We start from the raw sequence: 19,269 nt of genomic DNA on the forward strand, positions 1-19,269 counted from the left end.
AAAGAGTATATTAAAATCTAAAATATCTAAATTAACGTATTTTTAAACCCCGACGCCCTTATTTATAATATAAAATATATTAAATTATTTAATTTAACTATTATAATTAGTTAATTTAGCTTAGGCTAAAGTAAGTACGAGTATATTTATTATTTTAAAAAAATTATAAAAATCGTATTAATAAGTACGTTATTATAATATAAGGTCTTAATTAAAAACTAGGTTTATAACTATTACGAGTTATAGTATATAATAATAGGTATATAGAATATAATAAAAATAGTTTAATATATTAAAATAAAAATAAATAAAAAAAAAGTCTATATATATAATATTTAAGATAGATATATAATTTAGTACGTAACGGGCACTTTATAAGATGCGGTTACTATCCCTATTACGTAATAGTGACTTAGGATACGCCTCCGTTACTAAGAATATTAGTTAAATGTGCAGTATTAAAAATTACGACTAGTAAGAAGATAGCCTCAACCTCCGCAGTCTGTTATAGTGTTCGACGAAGGGAGTATTAGGATATGTAGTAGTATAAGGGGCTTAAAATAAATAATTCAACCAGGAGGCGTCTAAGTATTAACTGTATAGGCAATAGGTTAAGACTCAGGTAGACTTGCTAGATAAACAAAAGTTTTTTCTCATTCTCGGGCGGGCATAGGAAGCCAGTCACATTGGTGTAAAGCGCAATCACAAACGTAACTCCAACAATGCCCCTTTTCGTTCTTTATCTTACTGTCTCGTTATAATTTCTGCGGTCTTACTCCAGTATAAGTGGCTCCTTTCCATTGCCAGCTCTGGATTTATTACGATAACTTTCACGGAATTCTTTGTGACCAATACAGATGAGAGGGTTAATAGCTCTGAGGGAATACGAAATCTCTTCTCGACAGTACTTGCAGATTGGACATCCTTGCTCAGTTGCTAACACGACACCCTTGAAAGAATTCGCCAGGTTCTGAGACGTCGGAAATCAGGCTAGCAAACCAACACGTCCCTTAGAGGTCGCAGGCGATGTTAAAGCTACCTGAAAAAGAAGACTTGAGCACTACGCCCGCCCCCATAAAGTAACCCGTGTGCTCGAGGGTTAGGACCAGAGCGCATTCTAACCTTTACTTCCTTCCTCTATCAATTATCTATGCCGTGGAACCTTCAAGCATAGTGTAGCTAACCATGCCAACACAGCACCCCTTGCCTTCCGGAGACCCATCTTTGACGACGACAGTGCTCGCATCAATATGGATAATGGCATCAACGTCCACCATCTTTCTCGTGCTCCGAATCTACTGTAGATCAGTTCGTACTAGAATGATGTGGTGGGACGATTATCTCCTCATTATAGGATGGATGTTCCTAATGATTGGGGTCTCACTCCAAACAGTCGTTTTCGGATCTGGTTACCTAGTTACCACTCTGTCAGGGCCCATCATTACCCCCGCAAACTTGGCATCCGACAATGCAATGAAGCTTTCCCTAGCTTTCAGCAAGACCTCATTCGCCCTCACCCTGCTGAGATTCACGACAGGATGGTTGCGTCCTGTGATTATCCTGATCACTTGCATGACAGACATAATGTGCCTTGTGCACACAATTTTGGTCTGGAGACCGACTTGTGGAGCTGAGAGCGCGTTCTCACTTGGTTCGTGCTGGTCAATCAACAGCGGCACCTGGATGAATATGATCGGGTCCAGTGAGTACTTCTACTGAAGCTGGGCTTGTCTTGGTCTAACGTTTTATTGGGAATAGTTGTCTCCGCGGTGACAGATTTCGGTCTAGCTCTGATTCCAATTTACTCGGTATGGGACTTACAAATGGTCAAACGGGAGAAAGCCGGCGTCGCGATTGCTATGAGTATCGGTGTGCTGTAAGTGAGATAACCACTCATTCTTTGCCTCAACAAGTCTGCCAAACTACTCGGGGCACCTACCTTATCTTCAGGGTCACTGATTACAATGGTAGGGCAGGAATCGTTGCTGTTCTCAAAGCTGTGGAAGCTCTTGAAGTCACGAGAGTTGTCGGAACTGAGTGTCAGTTTTGTTTCTATGTGTCTTAACTTGAGTCGCAAGTGAATATTGACAAAGCTATCTCTCGCAGTTTCTCGCCGGCTTGCCGTCTTGAGCATTTGGATTCACGCAGAACCCAATGCGACGATTGTTGCAGCCTCCATACCGGTACTGAGAGTACTGATACGGGATGTTGCAAAATCATTTGCATCCTACCATCCCTCTGCTGCACACTACGTAAAATCCGACGGAGTCTTTCAGAGTGCCAACCTCTCGAATGTACGAGCAACAAGTATCAACAGCGATCATGATAGCGAGACAGTGATTCTTCCTATCTTCAAGCCAGGAACGGAAGCGGATGATCGATATCGAGCCGAGGGCCAGGAAGCTGTCGAACTTCGTAAGCTTCATGCACACGTACCTTCGGGGTAGCATGGATGCCGCCTGGTCAGGCTCCAAGAGGTCAAATAGGACTACTTGTTTCACCATGGAGTATTCTGGTACTTATGTCAGGTGTATATATGTCATTAAGATGATGATTGGTACCAAGGTGTTTGGCATGCAAGCTTCTACTTGACGACAACCATCAATTACTGTATTGATGAGAACATACAGTCAAGTTAGATGACCTGAGGCTACGGAGAGAGCGAACAGAAGATTGCAAAGAAGAAGCACAACTTTGACACAAGTACGTACTTGGTACATACCCGTTCGGGAAGCTGTGAAGTCGAACAGAGAACAATCCTTCTAAAGAAACATTACACCTCCTTATACAACCCGCCAATGAGCAAAGACCGATCCTGATTCCCATAAGAAGCCTCATACATGTTGTTCTTGCGGTCGTACCAATCCATGACATTTGTCAGCCGACCTTCTCCATCGATAAACTCAACATCATCACTAGGTCTTAGGAAGTAGGTGACAGAATAGCGATCCACATCGGGCAACGGAAGGACCCGATGCACTGCCGACTTCAGTCTATCGTGCGTCAAGAACCGTAGCACATCAGCCACATTGACCACCGCGCAGCCGGGACGTGGCTCGACATACTGCCACTCCATGGGTGTTTCCGCCTTTTCTTTCAGGGGCTCATTGTTGGCGTGGCCCTGACTATGTCCTCTGTGGTAGCCACTATCGAGGCTTTCGTCTGAATCGTGAGACGCCGAGGAGGAGGCTGAGGACGGTGAGGATATTTCGGGAGTTGAAAGGACTTGCAAACCCCACTGGGGCGCAAAGACAAGTGTCAAGGTGCCATAGTCTGTGTGAACATTATGTCCGGCATAACCTCCAGTTGGATCCATGGGAATATAATGCAAGAATGCAAGGGCACTCTTGGAGGGGCAGTCGCTTCTGTGGAAGTGGTTGAGGCTCTGCGCTCCCTTCAGCCCCAGGGCGTTCGAGATACGGTCAAGGAGCACTCGAGTAATGTAGTGACACTGGCTCTGGAAAGAGATGAATGTCTGGAGGTTGTCTTCCACCACTGGCGGTAAGCCCCATCGACCGGCCAGTTCAAAGCTACCCGTCTGTACAATTGTTAGAATCGTCGTTGTCTGTGACCACATGTCCTACCGATACTTACCTTAAGAACTTCCCAGCCATCTCGACCTCCGTGCGTCCCAGCCTGTGAACCGATTGGCTTGTATCTAAGGGCAACATTTTAATTAGCTTCAGCAAGCAAATCAACGGGCACTTAGCTTAGAAGGGCGGCTTTGACAAACCCATGAGATGCCATGCTGATAGCCAGCTCTTTGCGCTTCGCGGCTGTTGGCTGGTCGAACCAGTCCTTCATGACAATGTTCAACCTGTCAAGATTCTCTAGCATTGTAGCAGAATACTGGTCCGAAATGTCCAAGTAGAAGAACCCAACATTCTCGCAGGCAGAGATAATCTTGTCAATGGTCGCTGGGTCGCGGTCTAGTACTTTGGAAAAAACCACGGTATCTAGGTTCGCAGTCGGTGCATAAGGGGCAGCAGCACCATCCATCTTTTTTGAACCAGCCACGGTCATCTTGAAGAGGTGAGAGGAATCAGATGCGATGTTGTAAACGCACTACGACTGTTGACGGTGCAGAGGAGTAGGTTTCAAGGTAGGCGGGCTCGCTGGATAAGTAGTTCATATAACTACCTTATATGATAATGAGTCGCAATCTTGGGATCGTCTTTCTTCGCGGCCGACAATTTTGCTCAACTCCGATATTACGTATAGCTACACTGGATTACGTGTCATTTCAACGCCTTGCTGATCCTATAACCGTCGCAGAGACCAATTATGTCTATGCATCTTCCAATCTACTTTGTCTTATCTGAAATCAGGCCATGATCTTGTTCGCTCGGCCTCAGCTGGATACATTTCAATGACATGACAAACATCTCGAATTTGTATATTGTCTCCCCTTCGAGCCATAAGATACATCTTCCATTCTTTTACAATGTACTCTTGATGTATTCCGATGCCTTCTCGGGCTCCTTGTCTTAGATCGTAAGTGCTAGCAACATGCGCCTCACGGCTGCGTCCGCTGACTGCCTAGATTACGGAACTTTTGGGGGAATCCCTACGCTCTATGGGCTTATCTTCAAGCCTATGATGTTCAACTTCTCGTCTGGTGAATATCGTACATGTATCACTAGGCGCCAAGGTCCAGCCGAGGCTGAAAGTCGGAACAAGGCGGCTGCGAGCGCTCGGCGAGGGGGTGGGCAGGGGCGGTGTCTCAACCGGGCTAGACTCTTATGTGGGAGCGTTGAGCTTGTATTCTCCAGTACCCACGCGGCTGTCGCACAGGAGCGCTTTCACTCCCTCAGAAGCTGTCGGCAATCGGTAGCCGATATCCGCATGTTCATCTGTCTTACAATCACGACAAACTTATGACTGGAAAAGGAAAGTGCAAATACAAAGTTTGGGAGGCGTTCGCCGCTAAGACAAAAACGCGGCGGAACGGGAAAGTAAGCGTTGCATTGCAGGGAGAGGATGGCCCGGTGAGGATGTGGGGGAAGGATCGGAATGGAGTCATAGCCACTTCTCGGCGCAATCACTTTCACATCACTGGTTACTTCCGCTTCCCTGCTCGACTCAAATATGAAAACGAAGCGAGTTGATAACCAAATTGTTATCGGGATAATCACAGAATTGCCACCATCATTATGCACGTCAGCCCCCGACTGAGAACAGGCCGGTAGCAGGCAGCTCAACTAGGCTGACTCAAGAAATGACTAGAGATTGGAATTTCCGTAACATCTAGAGCTAATTTTTATCTCGAGGTATCAAAATGTACCTGGGAGCATGGCTTATATACTAAATGCAGAGGTTGAAAACAGAAGATTATATTTGCCGCCTTCTCGTCCGTTTCATGCACCCTCTTGATCTTGACTGGCGTCAACACTTGTCCAAGCTTTTTACAATGCCGCATTCTGAAGACACAACTAGCCTCATACATCTTGGCAAGTTCGATGAGCTTGTGAAAGCTCTTAAAGACGCTCTCGGTTCTTCAGGGCTGACCTGTGATGATATCAACCTTGACTTGTTGATGGATCTCATGAAGAATTATACCAGCGATGAGAAAGAATGGGGAGCTTTTGCATTTGCCAATCCTAGCATGGCATATACCCGAAACCTCGTAGATGAGGGTAACGGCAAGAGTAACTTGGTAAGACCTGTGATCATGAAAGATGCTCGTCTGTTTCTAATTTGTGTGGATATAGTTGGTCCTCGTCTGGACACCCGGAAAGGGAAGCCCCATCCACAGTCATAGCAACGCGCACTGCTTGATGAAGATCCTCAAAGGAAGCCTGACGGAGACACGCTACGACTTTCCTCAGGACTCCAACCGGGGAACCGACTCAGCCGCCTTGAATGATACCAATGATAGCATGCATGTGGCTTTGGAATCAGTCTACACAGAGAACCATGTGGCCTACATGAGCGACGACCAAGGTGTGCACAAGATGTGGAACAACAGCAATGATTTTGCTGTTTCGCTCCATCTCTACACGCCGCCCAATATTGTCAAGAATGGCTGCTACGTCTTTGACGCAGAGACTGGGAAGGGAACTCTTGTGAAAAACTGCGAGTACTATTCCATTCATGGCCACCGAGATACAGACGCGCTGGCCAGTGTAACAAAGAAACTGGCACCATCTCTACTTTGAAATTGTAGACTAGAAGTATACGCTCAACGCTATATGTTCGGGTTGTTTTCACCAAAATATTGCCAAGCTGCAAGGTCTTCTAAAAACCAAACCTGAATTCTCAACTACCTTGGTGAATGAGCAATCGACGTCTGAAGTATGCGATCGTCTTGATTCAAAGACAAACATAGGGAGGACCTTCGAGAGTTTTGCTAGAAAGGAAATATGCGATTTCATTTCCCGGATCTGGCGAAGTACGAGCGATTGCCCGATATGCTGTCAAATCCATTTAATCACCGGAATCAGATTTGTGTCCTATGAGCACCCATTGCGAAGGCAGGCTTCAAATACCACTTTCAAGTATATCTACTGATGCTTGAATCGATTTGATATATTGATCGTTGGGGAGGAAATTGCAAGTTTCTAAGCTGTCTTCCGTTTCTTTAATAGACCAAAGGCTCCTAGGGTAGCTGCGGTCATTGTCGTCCCCAGGAGAATGATGAATGATCGCCACTTTCCAGCGCCGTACCCAGGCTGTACTCCAATACTCTCGCTGTTTTGAAGAACAGCCGCAGCTATGTAGCCTGACGCCACACCTATGACACCTCTGGTAAATAGGAGAATGCCGGAAACGAAGAGTTCCTCGGCCGGCCGCTCGGGATCATCAACCGCAATTGCCGCCATGTGGCTTCGCAGAACCATGAAGCTAAAGGCAAATGCCCCAAATAAGATCGAAGTGATCACCATATTCCAGTAGTATATACCCAATCCCCATACAACGAAGACTGCAAAGCTGCTGACGAGGGTGCTCAGCAGCATGGGTATCAAAGGTCCGATCGCATCTCTGTTGTATCTATTTATTAGCAACGAGTCATACGTAGACTTGAGGTCCATTTTACTTACGTCAAGGCTCCCAGCGAGATTTGACCGATGATCCCAAACAGCGACAGGAATGTGACCAACAAGGCGCCTTTCTCCGGCGAGACACCCAGGTCCGTGGCGTAACTGGGCAGGTAGTTTGCCGGTAAATTGTTTGCCAGACTTTGCAGCGTCATCGAAAGAACAAAGAGCCAAAACACTGGCTTTCTGAAAACTCTAGTAGTAGACGATGATTGTCGAGCTGCAGCCTCCATTTCCGATTTACTTGTACGTCGAGGGCGAACGAAGATAATGCCAAGTGATATGATCACTGCTGTAAACACAGCCCATCCAATCAGGGTTGTACGAGGCCCGAAGCGCTTGAGCAGGACGGAAAATATTGGAGAAAGACCGGCGGCCGCGATGTTGGGGGCTCCGAAACTGCCACCATCAAATTAGCTAGTCCTTCTGTTGGCTATAAGGTTCTATGCATCATACAATATGCCGTTGGCAAGACCACGACGCTTGAGGAACCACTCGTCCACGAAGCTTAAGCAAGGTGCGAAGAGAAGGCCGCTCGAGAATCCATACATGAGCCCTTGTGTCATGATGACCTGCACAGCCTGGGACAAACTGTCAACATTTCGATTGAACACAAAGACTGTTTGAAAACCGCTTACAGTAGTCGAGAAAGCAGCGCCAATTGAAGATGCTACCACTAGCACCATACCACTCCACATCATGTAGCGTCTATAGTGAGGGTAGGCTGTGATGATCTTGAGTAGAAACGGCGGCAGAGTTTGCAACAGGCCCTGGCAAAACTTAGGTCAGTGGTATAAATGAACATTGAGCGTCCTTACCACTACTAACAGGCCTGTAGAAGCGACTAATTGATTCCCTTGTAGAGGAGGAGTCTTGAAGTAGTATTCTCGAAACACACCCTGAGTGGCTCCGAAGCCTATATTCATGATTGTCAAAATGGCCTGCAACAGAGCGACTCTTATGTTGACTCACCCCAGGTTGCCATCGCAATGACGGAGATAGCAATGAGGCTCGTCCAAGCTGCTCTTCCACTGTCTCGAGGGGGTAGATTCTCATTGCCATCATGCTGCTCTTCACTGAGTGAGGCAGAGTCGGGCACCAAGACTGGTCCCGTGCTCACCGACTTCTCATTTGGCAGCGGCGCCTGCCTCTCCAGCTCACTCGAGATCATCGTTGTGCGAAAGGCGATTCGGGTGCGGAAAAGACGAGAGGGATGGTGTAGAAAGCAGCACGAAGACAGCCACTCCCGATTGTTGTAGGTGCTGGTATTCCTGGAAATGGACTAATTAGGTGTGAGAGAAGGTATGTAGGAGGTGGGATTAGAACCCCAAAGCTGGTCGTGCTTACAAGTATACGTAAGCTTGAATGTTGGGCTTCCTGACTTGGCAAACATAGACGAAAGATCAATCCAACATGCCATGAGTCTTGTTATGCTTAGCCTAAGACACTAAGTCTGCCGCTAATCCCGGCGCGAACCGAGACGTTGGCCCAGTGCACGCCTCCCGGGCGATGACTAGACAAGAACGGATGGCAAAGTATTTGTATGTACTGCTCAAACCGGATCTCGGTGCAGTCTGAGGAAGCGCGGATCTCGGTCGTGAGCCGCTGTTCACGAAATTTGAGCGACGGAAACCTTTTTGGATCATAATCCTGGTCGCTTGTGCACGTTTTACGATTAGGTCGACGCCTATTCGTTGGCAAAAGTGCCAAGTAAGATCTCCTTTGAGGCCCCTGCATCCCGTTGTGCCTCATCTTTTGGTCCCGTTGCTCCGACGCGGCATGCCTTATCATGAATGGCTCGACAAGGATTTGCGTCCACTCCAGAGTGCCGGCTGAAGCCGCACGCCGTGACCGTCACGGACAACCAAAGCACTTGCCCGCCTTGGGATATGGAGTAAGACTGGACCGTTGTTTGACGGCTAACAGTACATATTTGACAGAGGCGCAGACAATGTGAAATATGACAGGAGACCTCTTAGTCCCGACCGGACGCTTTCGTAGCCAATCATCTAATTTACTGGTCTCGGGCCGAGCAATATTATGCTCCTAGTGCAAGATTCGTCTCGGTGAATATGCAGCTCGACTAACTCCGTTAATCCTTCAGAGGGTTCATGGATCATTATCCTTGCGCCCAACGGTGATCGCGGTGTGATTTCAGCCTCCGACATCTGAGGAGACTAGCTACGTGGGGGGTTCGAGTCATAGCCCGTCTGTCTACCTAGTCGCCCGCTGATTCTCAAGTTAGTTCAAGTGATCCGAGACCTTCTCGACGTAGCTCCCTTCCCTACTCCTAGGCAGCGACACTGTTCGATACGAATGGACGAAGAGGGAAGGATGATATGCGAGAAGGATGTTTTCGGATGAAACACTCGTTGCTTACCTTACCTAGTTGAAGGATGGCGGCTTAGATGCCACCATCTCAGTATGTTCAAGAACGCGCTTCAATGCCTTGGTCCTGGCAAATCTTGAGGCCAACTCATCCATGTAACGTTACGGAATAAGAATGCGCTGACGAGATGAGCTGACTTTATCGCACTGGTGCTCGCTCAGCGTGAAGAGTGTTGATTACTTGTACTCACTATCCGCGCGTGCCAATCAATTGTGCCATTATTCGCCCTACAGATTATCATGGGCGAATCAGAGGGTCTTGAACTTCTCCATCCTAGGCGCTGTTATCTCCTTACCAGTCTTCTTTGCCCTTTCTTTCGGATGGGCTTCTTGCTGTGCTATTTTCAACAAAAGAGAATACGTTACGGGAAGACCTTCTCGTCGGATGAATTCAAGCCTTTAAAGTCGGTCCTATTGATCCAAGTATATACAAGTAAGAGCTTAAGGAAAGCTGCCCAAGACTATTGGTGAAACTGGAAGATATGTTACTGATCATTGCTTACATGTGACTTTATCCATCAACTACACCTGTTCAGCCAAACTTCCAGCCTGAACTACGGCAGGCTGGACTACTTGTTCAAGCCAAATCGTGGACAAGATTCGCTTAGACCAAACAGAAGAAATGATAACCAACACGTGTTGTTCTAGATTCCTCTTTTATTTGAAACACTACCAAAAAGACAACCAAACTTGAGTTGCCTTCAGCCATGAGCTCGTGTTAGATCTTTCAAACACGAATTGGATAATTAAGATAGACCATCGTGTTGCAATATTCTGCTATCGTTGAACTTCAGTGCACATGGCTGGCAATCATGCCTAACTGTTCTGAGATGTGACGTTGGACTAGGCTGGTCTGACTGAATTTGGTGGCAATAGGTTGACAAAAAGAACAAGTCATCATCCCATACAAACGTGACGAGGCTCTAACAATTAGAGGCTATGTGATGGTTTTTTCAGTCCTTAAAGGCGCAAAAGATCAAACTTAACGAGATCAGGCTTTCAAGGGGTAATCACACGATAGCATACGCTTTTTGACTACATGGTACGCCCCATGTATCCCAAGCACGCATTCGACTCAATACTCCCTGATGATTTCAATACAAGAGGCTATGTCATCCGTCGAAAATAGTCAATTAGAGTCCGATTGGCCCATGGCTTCGATTATCTGTAGGCTGACAGTATGAACCCACACAGACCAATGGTTCTTAGCCAAGGCAAATGTTCGCTTCGAACTCCATCTTACTCCTCACCGACTATAAACTCAAATCTTATCACCTTCCGACCCAAATCGCTACTATCCTAATCATCAGTATGTGGCTCATAAGTGCCCTGTTCGAATTCCATGCATAGTCGAAGAGAAAAAAAATGCTATTCTGTCTCATATGTCTAAGATGAAGACTATGTGTCCCATAAGAAAAGCATGCAAAGCCTCACCGTCGCTTTCACAAAAAAGGGGGTCGCGATGATCGCCAAGACATATGAGATTACGAAGCAATCAGGCATATATTGGGCCTGGGTGGACACGTGCTGCACCAACAAGAGTAACAGTGCCGAACTCACCGATTCACTTCCAGGTTGTGCTAGTATCAAGAAGTCGAACTTTGCCACTCGCACCTCTCCGATTCCGTGATGCCCATAAGTGGCCGGTAATTAATTGTCAAAAGCAGCTGCTACTCGCGTGACGTGAAGAATTGCCGCCGGTTCACTCGGTGATGGGACTTTACAAGAGCCTTTGTTCACCTAATAAGGTAGTCTTCCTTGATAGGTACTGGACAGTCTGTGGCACAAAGGAGTCTATGCGCGGATAGAGATCAGTATTCAATCGTCTTCACGAAGTGATACTACAAGACTGCACTTTTCTCCCTAAGTTTTCTTAGCAAAATGAAGCTGAGAAACTGGGCGGTGTCTCTGAGCAACGATATGAAGGCATCTGTGCGAATCCGTCTTCTGACTTTGGTGGCTGTGCCGATTTTCGTTCTCTATCGGGGTCGATGAACGACTCCGGCGACATTGACATGACCAACAAGAGAGTCAATTGGTCATTAATGGCTGAACACCGTGATAAGCCTCTATGAAGGGCACCCGCACCAACTCTAGCTTGAATCAGACTCGTCTCCATAGTATCGCTCCTAAATGTCGACAACGGCGGTCCAGGCACGTGGTCTATTTGCGACGTGAAGTCAGTCGCCCTGATTGGGGAGATTGTTTTTTTATCAGCAAGCTTTCCGAGGAAAAAGTTCCGCTGCAAAGCGAGCGCGAAGGCTTGTCTCTAAAGAATTCCAGGATCCGGCGCATTGCCTCAAAAGGTTCTAGTATCACATCCCCAGAACCCTATTCAAACCCACTCCGATGCCATGCTGTCTAGCTTTGAGCATCACTTTCACAGCTGTACGAAATATGACAGTCACAAACTTGGTCACTCGAGCTCATCGATACTTCACTTCCGTGCGCGTAGAATGGGATATATCAGCAAACCCAAATTCCCGGTCAACACGTAGTTATGACAGGCGTCACTTTCCGGCTTATGCCAGAGAAATTCACGAATTGGATGATCGCGAACAGTGCCTTATTGCACAAACCTTGGGTATGACTGCATTCCAACTTCGCAATGGGACTTGTGCAGGATGGGCATGGCGATTTGAAGACGGGAAAACACCCCCAACTAGCGAAAGCCTTGCTACCGAAGAATATTTCCCCGCCATCTCGACATCCTTGAGCGACGCCATGGCAAGTCTATCGGAGTCACGTCTGCCGAAAGATGAGAAAGTTGCGCTCTCAGACTGTGACACCTTTCAATCCTCGGGTAGGCCCTTGACGCTCGTCCCCATGTCGACGAGGATGTTTAGCCAACCGAAAACAACTCTACAAAGGAAAGCATTCGTCTTAACAAGAATCGCAGAACAATCTGTGCTGGTCAAAGCGAGGACCAAATCCTCTCCTGATCCGGACAGGATGATTGACCATGAAGTCACAATCCCCGTCACGCCTGCTGCAGCATCTAGTGAAAGCCTGCGGCATATGGAGTACTACCCATTGGGAGCTTTAATAAAGACTAGAACTTGACTAGGGTCCTGACTGAAATGGGTATGAGTGTAAGGCGATAGGATAACGCTGGCACGGGCGAGTTCACTGAGAGAATATGTTGCAAGCTGCCCTGCTCGAGAAAGCGAGGGGGCTCTCTGCTTATGTATCCATCTCTAGGAAGACAAACCCTTAGAAGCCAGATATACGACGTCTTTCGGCTCTAGTGAACCTACCAAGGGTGTCCCGATGTACCCTTCAGCTCGTTATCGAGAGTGAGCGGTTCGTGAAGGCAGCTGATGGACAACCATGTGGAGCCCATGCGAAACCTTGATCTTTGTCATCGTTTCATTTGAAGTTTGTGGAGAGAATGCGAGATGTAGTTCTTGGATCTTTTGTAAATATCTCGTTGTAAACTAAATCACTTCCGTCTCGGCGGCGTGTCGTTGAGCTCGACATACCTAACCAATGGAGACTTGACGTGCCCAGCCAAATATCAGGATCATAGCCTTTCCCACGTGTACTTAACAACATATCGAATTATTTGGTTGCATGCAAAAACGCCTCGGTTTCTAATTGAGCATTCAAGGGGAACCCATTCAGAACAGTTGCGTTAGGCAGCTCCCAGTAAGGCCAATGGAACTTAGGTAAATCCGATGTGGGCGGAATACATACAGGATCTGAACTTCGTGAGAATCAAGCTTTCTGCCAAATGCTACTCTGGGAGTAGAACAAGCAAGTTACTATAGACAAGAAGGCGGGATAACTCATTCCGCTTCGTCTTCAACTCCACGAATCCATAATCTCAAGGCGCGATCGTTGCACCTTCCGTTTTCTCATGAATTGAAGCTTAAAAGGGTATTAGGTCGGCGAAAAGCTTTTAGAGTTTCTCTGTCGCTTCCCCGCGATAGAGAAACCGAAGAGCCTAGAATCAGTTCACGACGTGGCGCAATGCGTCTTTTGAGTGTCTGTGACTGCCGTTAGTGCCGTTTGACCGGAGAATCCGGGCCTGCTAATCACCAATCGTTCCCCCTCAGGTTCCAGAGTAAGTGCGGTCTAGCACCAAATCTTAATTTTCTGGGAAACCCATCTTCATGTACGGTAAGCCGTAAGGTAAGCTGATGATTTGGAAAATGATGAGCAATTGTGGAGCAAGGGGATTCGGGGCTTTCAAGGTTGGTCAAGGTTGTGAGGGTTGTTTGCCAAGGGGCTCGAAGTCCAAGATTCGGCCGGTCAAGCAAACATCCGCGCGCGCAAGATGAACAGCCTCAAGGCTCAACCGGCACGAGACTATGACATCGCAGCATCCCAACAGCCAACGGACACATTTCAAGACATATCATTCGTCATTTATCTCAAATCCTCATAAATTACCAGATTCCCGGGGCAAACAATCCAATGTTCAGATGGCAGATCGTCACCAACCATGTCTAGGTTCTTCCTTGGCAGCGAGACTCTTTACGGCTAGCCCGGTGCCACCAGAACCTTAAACGCTTAATTGAACCAGGGTCTAACAAGCCACAGTAAACCGAGACCGACATTTTGGGTTTTTTGGGGCCGGCGTGCGGGTAGTCGCTCCGCTGTCAGAAATGCCAATTAAGCTCGCTGGTAGGTTGAGAACAAGGGGGTTGGCCAGGGCCCACTTCCATGGCAAACCGAGACCGACGGGCTGATTTGCACTGCCATTTTCCCTCGAGATAGTGACATGACGTTCCAACCACAGCCATTCTAACTGACGCTGGGCGTTTTCTTCGCTATGCTAGCTTTTCCAAACCAATTGCGGATGATGCGGTTCATCATTACACTGGCCTTGGAAAGGCCGTACGCGTATAGAGTAAACTTTCGTGGGCGTGGATAATTCATATAGAAACCTGCATGCCTCCCTCATCCCCTTTGCATCTTGGATATCATAACATCGCAGCATCAAGCTATTCTCACCACCGAAAAGCCTCAGTACTTCGAACCCCTTCTCACCATCAACGAGCGCATCATCACACATCGCCCGCTAAGTAGCACCAATCACCGAAGCAAAGATGGACAAACTCGCCAGTATGCCCCTGTTCGACAATCGGCACATGATGAAGGTCCACATTGTGCAAATCATTGTGATTCACATCGTCATGGGCCTCTCCGGTGCCAGAATATTCCTCAAGGGCGGCCCAGTGACCCGTACAAACACCATGTCTCTAGGTATAGTAAGTACTACCTTTCCCAAACGTTCTCTCCGCAGTCGTCAAGGACATCAAGACGACTCAGACCAATTCTGGCGAAGTTGTCCGATGACGGGAACTGAGGAATATAGTTTGCTAACGTGAGTAATTACATAGTCTGTAAAATCCATGGTCTTCATCATCTACCAAATCGCAACTCAGCACTGGGCCCGAGGCCGGGGCTGGGCGTCCTTGAAAGCCAACGCCATTCTCAACGGCCTCGAGCCCGTCTTCTGGGGCGCTGTAGTCTTCATGTCCATCCAGGGTAACATCCAGCGCTGCGTCGGCACGAGCTGCATCCTCAGCTGGGTTATTGTCGGATGCGGTATCTTCCTCAAGTAAGTCGTCCATTGGCATGCGAGTTGCCCGCCTCGAGACATGGGAACTGACTGGGATTTCGTTTCATAGCCTTCTCGCCGCATACACCGCCGTCGTATCCTTTGTCGATTTCAAATACTTCCGCCGCACTGGCACGACCCGCGGCGTCTCACTCGACCGCAAGGCACCGATGCACACCGAGGAGATCACTTCGACTGGTTCTGTTGAGGACCAGGAGATGGCGCAGCCGAGAAGAAAGGCAGAGAGGATGTAAAGAAAGAAGCATCAGCTTCGCCATCCAGTAAACCGAATTTGAACGAGAACGTTCTTGCGCCAACACTATAATGAGCAACGTAGCCGGTCTTGAAGGGATTAAACTTGGGCTGGTGAGGGATTGGTACATAATATTCCAAGGGATTTTGCGTCAAGGGCGGCTGAGGGCACCATGGGGAGAAACTAGAGAGGATTCCAGTTGATGATGCACTGTATTTAGGTGGCGTATTTGGAAAGGAGAGGAATATCAAGGAGACGAATTCAAGGGAAATACCTACTTTAGTAATGATAGACAAGCACACTTCAGTCTAAACTGTTTCCTGAGATCTCGCAAGTCGACAACTAACTTATGAGCACTGATAACAATGACAGAATCCACAGACAGCTTTGCTCTGTTGAGTCCTCGAGATTCCTCCCAGTCAAACAAATCCTGGAGAGTCACTTCACACTTCAAGAGACGGAGACTCGAAAGCATCTGCAAAACGACAATAAACACGACTCCCACAACAAAGATGAACCTTCAATTTCCTTCACGCAATAAGATGTCAAGCCAAAAGCAACACCGCATCTTTCCAAATCCGCATAAGCCACCAAGTGCTCCCTGGCGGCCCCCACGCGAAGATCAGACGACGGACGCCCCCAATCCTCCGCTCGCACCAATACTCCAGACGATCAAACCAACAAACTTGGCCAATCGCAACACATCAACCACCTCAAACATCAGACGATTCCAACCTCGACTCTGTCCGAACATCAGACGGAGCGTGCTTCAGCCTGACAGCCCGATCTTAATCTGTCCCGTCACCATTCTAGAACCACGTACCAAAGTTCTAGGTAGACAGTCCAAAAAGACATCATCACACCATGCTGATTGATTACCAGACTGCCAAATACACACAATGATGCAACATACTTATAGCCATGACTCCGTGGATCACAATCTCAAAGCTCCCCTGGTCCATGAAGCCTCCTTTCCGTAGGGCGACAAGGCATCGCAACTCTATGTATGTTCCTCAAGCCATCTGCTCTCCCCATCAGCCAATACAAAGCCCACCTCGCACAAATCCCCGCCCTGAAACTGAGAGACCCTCCATCCCTCCCCGATCCCATCCCATCCACGCATAACGCCTCAGGCCCTCATCTCCCTCGACCAGGACCACGCTACATCCTCGTGCTTCAAATACAAGACAAAAGAAACAAGCAAACCGCGACACCCTTGAGTTTCTCGTGCTTTCCAATCAGCAAATGTATTCAGGTTTTGGCATGGACTCATAAGAAGCAATAATGAACGTGGTCCTTCCATTACTCGTGTTTCCCCCTCCCCCTTTGCCAAGTCGACTGGTAGACTATATAGAATCATCTTTTATGCTTCAAAAGGTTCGCCGGCTTCCCAGTTTCTTCCCTCTCTTCGTCCCGCATCTTCACTCTCAACTTCCCTCATCTCTCATCATTTACCCCCCGCCGCCGGCCCTCCGACGCACTACTTGCCGCCGAATCTGGTGGTATCTCCAACAAAAGAAAGTCGTGGGACAATTTCGTTCCGTTTGTAGGTACCCGCAGACATCCGGGTCTGTCCTGGGCCCCCTACTGAGTCCGACTCAGCCAGACACAACATTTAATATCTCACTCACTCCCTTCATCCGTCTTTGACTCGTTATTCCATCACTCCCAACCATTACTCGAAAACATCACACATCCACACGGCCCCTAATCCGTGTCAAAGAAGCTCCCAGTCCTCTTCAACATACTCAAATCAACCAGACCCATGACGTGCCCGTCCATTCTCCTCACCTGCTCGTCGTACAACCACCACGCGCAACAGACCGCGATCGCGACCAAGATCTGGGCGACGCCGAGGCCGATGACGGTTGACTTCAAGCCAGCCCACATGACAATGGCATTAGGAACCGTCATGACAAAGATGCCAGCGAACAAGTTCCTCCAGCACGTCACGCCGGCATTCATATCGGCCACGTTCCGCAGGCACACGTTCATATTAGACGAGGTGAACTGCGTCGAGCGCCATATGATGGGACGGATGGCGGTGTCGACAACCGTCACACCTGCCGCCAAGAAACCCAGTAAGAAAGACAGAAGAGGGAAGGAGAGATGTGCGCCGACGCCATCCAACTTGAAGACGCTGGCGGGATCCTCATCAGCCACCTCGGACATGACGGCGTGTGTCTTGAGCCCAAACGCAAGAATGCCAGTAGCCGCGAGGACAGTTCCTCCGGCCAAGGTGCAAAAGGTGTGGTAGGGGGAGTATCCAACATGTCGTTTTTGATAAACAGCAAGGCCGGTAGCGGTGAGTATCGAGAAAATAAAGGGCGCTGCCATGAGCGACCCGATGCTGTTCTCTCGGAGCATCCATGGCATGGGGAAGAAGAGAAGCGACAGGGATTCCGTCAAGCTCCACAGCGCACAGTACGGAATGAAGGTGATGACGAAGAGCAGCAGGGTCGTGGGCGCGACGAAAGCGCGAGGGGCCTGGAGAAGCGTCCGGACATCCGTCATACCGGAGAAAGATACAGGCTTCATGGTACGCAGGTAAGCCTTGACTTCCTCGACGGAAGGCTTTCCGAGCGGCTTTGGAGGCTTCGACATCCACGACACCCCGGAGGCAGGGGTTTGGGCGACGCTGCTACTGGACCATCGATCGTAAGCCGTTTCGGGAGCCCCGAATAGGATCAGCGGTATGGCAATGATCTGAAAGGCATTGATGATGTCGAATTGAATGGTGAAGCGGCCCGCGTTGAACGAAGCCAGGCCTCCGAACAGAGGGGCACCCCAGGTCGTTGAAATTGAAAGAACGTGATACATCGTGATGCGAGCGCTACGTTCATGTTCCTACATGGACGTTAGTGAATGGTTATGCCAACAGCATTGTGCCAAGGCAACCCATTCAGCCGACTCACAAAGTACGTGTCCTGTATTGAACCGAGAGCAAGTGTATCAAAGGCACCCCAGCCGAGGCCCTGGAAGACGCGCGCTCCCATGCACTGCCCAAAGCTGTTGCCCGCACGCATGTTCCAGATCGCGCCGATGAAGATCGACACCACCGAGACCAAATAGACCGGCCTCTTACCCCATATCTTAGAAACTGCCAGGCTGATGAGACCTGTGAAGGCAGATAGGACGAGTGGTACGGCAGTCAAGGATGCCACTGCTGTATAAGAGACATTAAATCTGACGGCGAGAACACTATTGACGCTCATGTATGCCGTCTTCATCCCTCCGATCAGGCCCATAGTCATTAGTAGAGCGACGAAATTGAGTTCCTTTTTCCATTGCGGCCAGTTCTGTGACAAGGCTGGTCAGTCTCCGCCCACTGTGAGATGCTGGACGGCACCTACCAACGGATCCTCTGGGTCATCGTTTGGCTGAGGACTCAGTTCTGTTTGCGAGTGTCTTCCGGTCCCGTACTTGATCTTCCGCTGACTCATTGTCGTCGAGAAGGACAGGCGCTTCGTCGAACTTGTCATCGGTCGTGCGGACTCGTCTTTTGGGGGCGGTGGTGGCGGTCTCGCGAGCGACATCCTCCTCGGGGCCTTCTCCGGTGCAGCATGGCTCTCTTCTGGCCGCGCTGGATCAAATTCGCCCTTTTCCATATCCCTCTCCATCATTCCCGATTGCTGAATTTCCCGTCGGGGTTCGTTGTCGCACAAATGGAGCCCAGCTCCGGTAAAACTAAAAACTGAACCAGCAGTGAGGATAGAAGAGAAGTAAAGGCGGGGAAAAGCGAAGGTTACGGCCAGTCAATGAAGTACATGTATGGATGAAGAAACGAAAAATAAAATAAAGGGAGGGTCTAAAAGAGAATATGGTTAATTAGATTAGATATCAGACGATCGGGTCATCTACGCAACTAAGCCGATACAAAGTCTCATTCATGATAAAAGATGGAAAACTACAGTCAATGTCTGGCCTTCGTGGAGGAAAAGAACTGTCAACAGGGACTCGAGTTTCTGACCGGCTGCAAGCGACATGATGCAACATCACGGGCCCTGGGCATGACAGGCCCC

The 19,269-nt window shown here is 48.5% G+C and overlaps 6 protein-coding genes across 6 annotated transcripts; 3 read left to right on the forward strand and 3 right to left on the reverse strand.

Moving 5' to 3' along the window:
- Positions 1-1,257: 1,257 nt before the first annotated feature.
- CTAM01_02542 (uncharacterized protein) lies at positions 1,258-2,447 on the forward strand (the record flags this gene model as incomplete). The annotated part of the gene is made up of 4 exons (XM_060518580.1): positions 1,258-1,702; positions 1,759-1,876; positions 1,972-2,039; positions 2,107-2,447. 4 exons carry the CDS (start codon positions 1,258-1,260, stop codon positions 2,445-2,447), a joined length of 972 nt encoding a protein of 323 aa, XP_060386383.1.
- Positions 2,448-2,773: 326 nt separating this feature from the next.
- On the reverse strand, positions 2,774-4,023 carry CTAM01_02543 (uncharacterized protein; the record flags this gene model as incomplete). Its single annotated transcript, XM_060518581.1, has 3 exons — positions 2,774-3,538; positions 3,595-3,658; positions 3,734-4,023. 3 exons carry the CDS (start codon positions 4,021-4,023, stop codon positions 2,774-2,776), a joined length of 1,119 nt encoding a protein of 372 aa, XP_060386384.1.
- Positions 4,024-5,359: 1,336 nt separating this feature from the next.
- CTAM01_02544 (cysteine dioxygenase) lies at positions 5,360-6,158 on the forward strand (the record flags this gene model as incomplete). The annotated part of the gene is made up of 2 exons (XM_060518582.1): positions 5,360-5,656; positions 5,712-6,158. 2 exons carry the CDS (start codon positions 5,360-5,362, stop codon positions 6,156-6,158), a joined length of 744 nt encoding a protein of 247 aa, XP_060386385.1.
- A 402-nt stretch (positions 6,159-6,560) lies between these two features.
- CTAM01_02545 (Mch2p) lies at positions 6,561-8,208 on the reverse strand (the record flags this gene model as incomplete). Its single annotated transcript, XM_060518583.1, has 6 exons — positions 6,561-6,981; positions 7,041-7,436; positions 7,494-7,618; positions 7,676-7,807; positions 7,856-7,953; positions 8,010-8,208. 6 exons carry the CDS (start codon positions 8,206-8,208, stop codon positions 6,561-6,563), a joined length of 1,371 nt encoding a protein of 456 aa, XP_060386386.1.
- A 6,271-nt stretch (positions 8,209-14,479) lies between these two features.
- Positions 14,480-15,248, forward strand: CTAM01_02546 (uncharacterized protein; the record flags this gene model as incomplete). Its single annotated transcript, XM_060518584.1, has 3 exons — positions 14,480-14,641; positions 14,774-14,994; positions 15,065-15,248. The coding sequence occupies 3 exons, from the start codon at positions 14,480-14,482 to the stop codon at positions 15,246-15,248; spliced, it is 567 nt and encodes a 188-aa protein (XP_060386387.1).
- Positions 15,249-16,954: 1,706 nt separating this feature from the next.
- CTAM01_02547 (major facilitator superfamily transporter) lies at positions 16,955-18,870 on the reverse strand (the record flags this gene model as incomplete). Its single annotated transcript, XM_060518585.1, has 3 exons — positions 16,955-18,094; positions 18,163-18,546; positions 18,601-18,870. The coding sequence occupies 3 exons, from the start codon at positions 18,868-18,870 to the stop codon at positions 16,955-16,957; spliced, it is 1,794 nt and encodes a 597-aa protein (XP_060386388.1).
- Positions 18,871-19,269: the final 399 nt, after the last annotated feature.

The sequence above is a fragment of the Colletotrichum tamarilloi genome (genome assembly GCF_030869305.1).
Source record: "Colletotrichum tamarilloi strain Tom-12 chromosome Unknown Scaffold_6.1, whole genome shotgun sequence".
Taxonomy (NCBI): domain Eukaryota; kingdom Fungi; phylum Ascomycota; class Sordariomycetes; order Glomerellales; family Glomerellaceae; genus Colletotrichum; species Colletotrichum tamarilloi.